Source organism: Rutidosis leptorrhynchoides, chromosome 2 (assembly GCF_046630445.1).
Source record: "Rutidosis leptorrhynchoides isolate AG116_Rl617_1_P2 chromosome 2, CSIRO_AGI_Rlap_v1, whole genome shotgun sequence".
Taxonomy (NCBI): domain Eukaryota; kingdom Viridiplantae; phylum Streptophyta; class Magnoliopsida; order Asterales; family Asteraceae; genus Rutidosis; species Rutidosis leptorrhynchoides.
Window position 1 is genome coordinate 579,145,414 of NC_092334.1, and position 5,277 is coordinate 579,150,690.

Below are 5,277 nucleotides of genomic sequence, written 5' to 3' on the forward strand. Positions count from 1 at the left end.
ATATCTAATTAGACCATGTACGTAACAATGAAATAATAAGTTATGATATATAACGATCTAACTCAATCATATTGTTTACATCAAAAATATTTACTCTCCGTGACTAATATAAATATAAACTGATTATAAAAGAACTTTAATTCGTTTACCACAAAAGACTAAGCCCACAAGTAGTGCTAGTAAGCCAGGTGTGAGGTCCGTGAGCTGTTTTGACGTGGCCCAAAAATCAAACCGATTATCTTATCCCAAACGACGTCGTATAAACTATCATCTCGAGAGGCTCATTGTCACCTCTATATATCAATTCTAAATTCTAAATCCTCACTTTTTATACTCAACTATCAGCTCCCATTTTCTTCGTTTTTATCGATTTGCGTATTTCTATAATTGTTTCTCTCTTCAGATCTGCATTAATGGCGAAAGATCCAGTTCGTGTCCTTGTTACTGGTGCTGCAGGTGTATAATCTTAATGAAATGATACTGTTTTATGGATCTGATATGTTAACTGCTGTTATCTATTCAATATATCTGATCTGATCACTTCTATTTATACAATTGCAACTTATATATAGTTAGTTACTAATTGAGTGTTGTAGTAATCACACACTCGTGATACGTTAGTGTTTGTAATCTATTGACTTTGATTAGGGTTAGATCTAACTTAATTTTGTTTTAATTGAGTTTATCGTTGACTTAAATTGTTAAGTTTGTGTTTTTTTAATTTTATGTTATCGATCACGGTGACCTAGGGTTTTTGTGATTTTATATAGTGAAAATCGATGAACTAGGGTTTTGGGATGTTTAGGCGTTTTACAACAACGTGCGTGACTTCAATGAATGTATTAAAGGATCATGTGGTCGGTTGTTAATTTGTTATCTATGACTTGTTGGATTTTACAACAACGTGCGTGACTTCAATGAATGTATTAAAGGATCATGTGGTCGGTTGTTAATTTGGAATATACTAATTGAAAACCTTTTTATTGAACAGGGCAAATCGGATATGCTCTTGTTCCTATGATTGCTAGAGGAATCATGCTGGGTGCTGACCAGCCTGTAATCTTGCACATGCTTGATATCCCACCAGCTGCAGAGGCTTTGAATGGAGTTAAAATGGAGTTGGTTGATGCTGCATTTCCTCTCCTTAAAGGTCTTAATTTACTTGACTTGCTTTTTTTGTTGTTATTGTTGATGATTTTTGTTTTTTATTTGCTGAGTTGCGCATATTTCTGATATTGGTAGTTTTATTTTAATGTTTGTATCAGGAGTTGTTGCTACTACCGATGCTGTCGAGGCATGCACAGGTGTGAATGTAGCAGTCATGGTGGGTGGGTTTCCCAGGAAAGAAGGAATGGAACGAAAAGATGTGATGTCCAAAAATGTATCAATCTACAAGTCTCAAGCTTCTGCCCTTGAGAAGCATGCCGCAGCAAACTGCAAGGTGAGCTTATATTTCAATTGTAATGTTATGCTGTAACCAAACTTATCTCGTCTTCTGTGGGAAGATGACTAACCACAGTCGATTTAAGCTGTCAAAAAAACACAATCATATTTCTATTGGCATACCAAAATTAAGGAGAAAACTAGTCCTCCTTTTAATCAGAGCGATTTCTTTTTGTTGATCATGCTTTTTGCTATGGGTGTGACCGAGTCAATAAAGGACTTGATGTTAATGGATCAAAGTGCATTCATGAACTTGGATGATTTTCCCTGAATCCCTGATGATTCTGCTACCACTAAGTTCATTCTTCCATGTTAAACTTGATCGTATTTAATATCATACATCGTTGAAACACGCTTATCTTTTACCTTCCCAGATAATAGTTTGCTGACACTGTTTTATAGCATACGTTGGTAATAAACGTGTTTAAAGTTACAAGTAGCAATCTTTTGAAACTACACCTGTGTTATTATCGTTCCACTGAAAAGTGACATTCAAGAAACTTACTGCAACACTTATGTTTAGCAATTCCCTTTTTGTTTAAGAGGTGTGATGTTAGTGGGCACTGATTTCTCTAAAATGAAAAAAAAAATGTGATGGATAAATGGTTACCTTGTGATATGTGCTTTGATTGATCAATGTTTGTTTTGGCGTGTACAAATATAAAATGAAATTTACTTTAACAACCAGTGTAATATCATTCTAATAAAGCTCGTCTCATTTATTTTTTTAGGTCTTGGTTGTTGCAAATCCGGCAAACACCAACGCTTTGATCTTGAAAGAATTTGCACCATCCATCCCTGAGAAGAACATCACCTGTTTAACAAGGCTAGACCATAACAGGGCTCTCGGACAAATCTCAGAGAAGCTTAACGTTCAAGTTTCAGATGTAAAAAATGTTATCATCTGGGGTAACCACTCATCAACTCAGTACCCTGATGTCACACACGCAACTGTCAAGACATCAGCTGGAGATAAATCTGTCCCAGAACTCGTTAAGGATGACGAATGGTAAATAAGCTTTTGTAAATGGGTCTTTTTTTATTCTGAATTTTCATGTGCTTACACATGTAATTGCTTGTTTTTCAGGTTAAAATCTGGATTTATTAGCACTGTTCAACAACGTGGTGCTGCGATCATCAAGGCTAGGAAGCTATCTAGTGCACTCTCTGCTGCAAGTTCTGCTTGTGACCATATTCGCGACTGGGTCTGCGGGACCCCAGAGGTTAGTAATATTGTACATGATTTACACTGATAGTTCATGCCTTGTGTTTTTGCGTTTCTGTTGTTTTTTTATTTTGATTTTGTATACCATGTGATGCGAATTGTAGGGAACTTGGGTTTCAATGGGTGTATACTCTGATGGGTCATACAATGTCCCAGCTGGACTTATTTACTCCTTCCCAGTCACCTGCCGCAATGGAGAATGGTCAGTTGTTCAAGGTGAAAACTGAATTTTTCTGTAGTTCAATTCAATTTGCATGATGCTTGCTTGAATATGTTTGGGAGGAATTTTGTATTATTAATTTATTACCACAATATTGTGATCCTAAATGACCGATTCCTTACTAAATCAAGAAAATTGTCTAAAACTCGATGAAGGGTAACGCAATGCTATACAAGTAAATATACTATTTTGAATTTGGATATGTTATAGTAGTTCTTACCTTTTTTTTTTTTTAAATTTGTAGTTATGACAAATGACAAATTGTAGCAAACTTTGACTATGTTTTGTAAGGTTCTACTCGTTAATATGTTGATTTGTATATCAGGTCTTTCCGTTGATGAGTTTTCAAGGAAGAAGCTGGACTTGACAGCTGAAGAGCTAACTGAAGAAAAGGCCCTTGCATACTCTTGCCTAACATAAATTTTTTCGTAAATTCCTCTTATAGTCATGTGCTTTAAATGCTCATACTATTTGTGTGAATTTTCAAACAGCTCCTGTTTACCCCAAAAATAAAACCATCTTTAATTTCTTTCGAAATTATCGATGATATGCTGTTTGTTATGCGGTATAATTGACTGTTGTAGCCGGAGTGCTTTGAATTTTTGAATCCCCATTGTCATAAGCAGAGTAGCCATTTGCACTATACGCAAGTGGTATTTTTCAGTTTGATTGTGATAAACATGGTCTATCTTTTACTATGACGTTGAATCTCGTTAAATACTGAATTGTAGCTTTTTCTTTGGTTCTTTTAGCTTCTTAAAAAAAGGTATCAACATGTTGTTTTAGCTTATTTGCCATAATGGTGTATATGCTATTGCTTGGTTTAGGATGACCTGTCTCTTTTTATGATATTAACATTTACAATTAATACTTTCTTTTCTAGAAACAAATGAAAAATATAAACAAAAAGGCCCACAAGAAACAAAAGATGGATCGTCTAAATTAGGACTTAGGGTGTAAAAAAAAATGCTCGAAGACAGATTTGGTGTCATTGGAGGACTACACAGAAGCTTGATAGAAGTGCCACTATAGTAGTCTCAATTCTTAACAGAGTTTCAACAATATTAATATTAATGGCTTATAAGATTTTATCCTGAACTTTGACTGTTCCATTGCTGCATTTTAATACGGAGTAATAGTAACTGACGTTAAAAGTGTGAATCTCATCTCTTTAATACGTATGAATACAGTAGCCACACGTTAAGCTTATCGAATCTGTACATAAATAATTTTGGTGGATATGTCAGTTATGTACTGTTGTTGAAAGCCTTTGTCGTTGCATGAGTACATGAACCAGCTTGTAATGAGCATATGCTATTCAAATAGAATATGCTGATGTTTTAACTTCAAACTCGTTTTTAAACCAATTTTGGCCGGGTTTAGTGAGAGGAATCTAAGATTTAATATCCATGTTGGACTGCTGCAACGAGATCCTATTTTATGGAGTATATTATGTTAAAATTTTAATTTAAATAGCTTAGGTTACAGTATTATTTTTTCCCTAATTTCTAGCCCAACGAAGCCACCATCGTGTGATGTGTCAGATTCAAAACAATTTTGGGCCATACAAATAAATCTTTTGAACCATGTACACATTAAATTCGAATATAAAATCATTAGGAAATTAAAAATCTTAAATAAATTTCTTAATTACGCAAGTATTAGTATGCGACACTTTTGTGACGAGTTTAGCCAAATTTATAATATGAAACAAGATACAAATTTGATCGACTTACAAAATCGTTTTCAAATACTAGCGACCTACAAAAACAAAAGGAAAATTGATTAAAATACCTTCATTTTCAAAAGTGTAACAATATGCCTTCAAAAAAATGGAAATTACAAGAAATGCCCCTTATCCACGCATCATGCACCACGCATTATGCGTATATCTTGATGTGTAATGCGTGGTTACGAGAAAATGACCGAAATAAGCACTTTTACTCGCGAACACGCACCATGCACCGCACCATGCATGGTACATGGTGTTTGGTGCATGGTGTTTGCTACATGGTGCTTGATGCATTGTGCTTGATGCTTGTTGGAGAAAAACTTTGAATGACCATATCTTTTGACTCGTAACTCCGATTTGGTCACCGTTTTTTTGCAAATGTGTATCTTATCGAGATCTGTCCGTTGGAACGCTTCTAATAATACAAAAATTATTTTGAATATAGACCTGGTATGCAGTTGCGATATTTTAATAACTTTGTAAATGTTCGATTTGCGAAATGTGACGTATTCAAATTGTTTGAGGGGTATCGTATACTTTTTGTCAAGATTGGTGATAAATTTAACATATCACAAATTAATATGTTTTATAGCAACTAATGAGCGATCAAAGTATGTTAAAAAGTCAAAATCAACGAAAACGGCAAAATTGAAGGTA

At 34.5% G+C, this 5,277-nt stretch overlaps 1 protein-coding gene across 1 annotated transcript; it reads left to right on the forward strand.

Moving 5' to 3' along the window:
- The first annotated feature begins 314 nt into the window (after positions 1 to 314).
- LOC139893242 (malate dehydrogenase-like) lies at positions 315 to 3,627 on the forward strand. Its single transcript, XM_071876397.1, has 7 exons — positions 315 to 456; positions 992 to 1,150; positions 1,266 to 1,441; positions 2,175 to 2,452; positions 2,531 to 2,666; positions 2,773 to 2,884; positions 3,214 to 3,627. The coding sequence occupies exons 1-7, from the start codon at positions 414 to 416 to the stop codon at positions 3,306 to 3,308; spliced, it is 999 nt and encodes a 332-aa protein (XP_071732498.1). The 5' UTR covers positions 315 to 413; the 3' UTR covers positions 3,309 to 3,627.
- Positions 3,628 to 5,277: the final 1,650 nt, after the last annotated feature.

Excerpts from the sequence above, each read along its gene's own strand:
- LOC139893242 (XM_071876397.1), top strand. The coding sequence starts at position 414 with ATGGCGAAAGATCCAGTTCGTGTCCTTGTTACTGGTGCTGCAG. Across the intron at positions 2,453-2,530 it reads CTCGTTAAGGATGACGAATG|GTTAAAATCTGGATTTATTA; the intron begins GTAAATAAGCTT and ends CTTGTTTTTCAG. Across the intron at positions 2,667-2,772 it reads GGGTCTGCGGGACCCCAGAG|GGAACTTGGGTTTCAATGGG; the intron begins GTTAGTAATATT and ends TGCGAATTGTAG.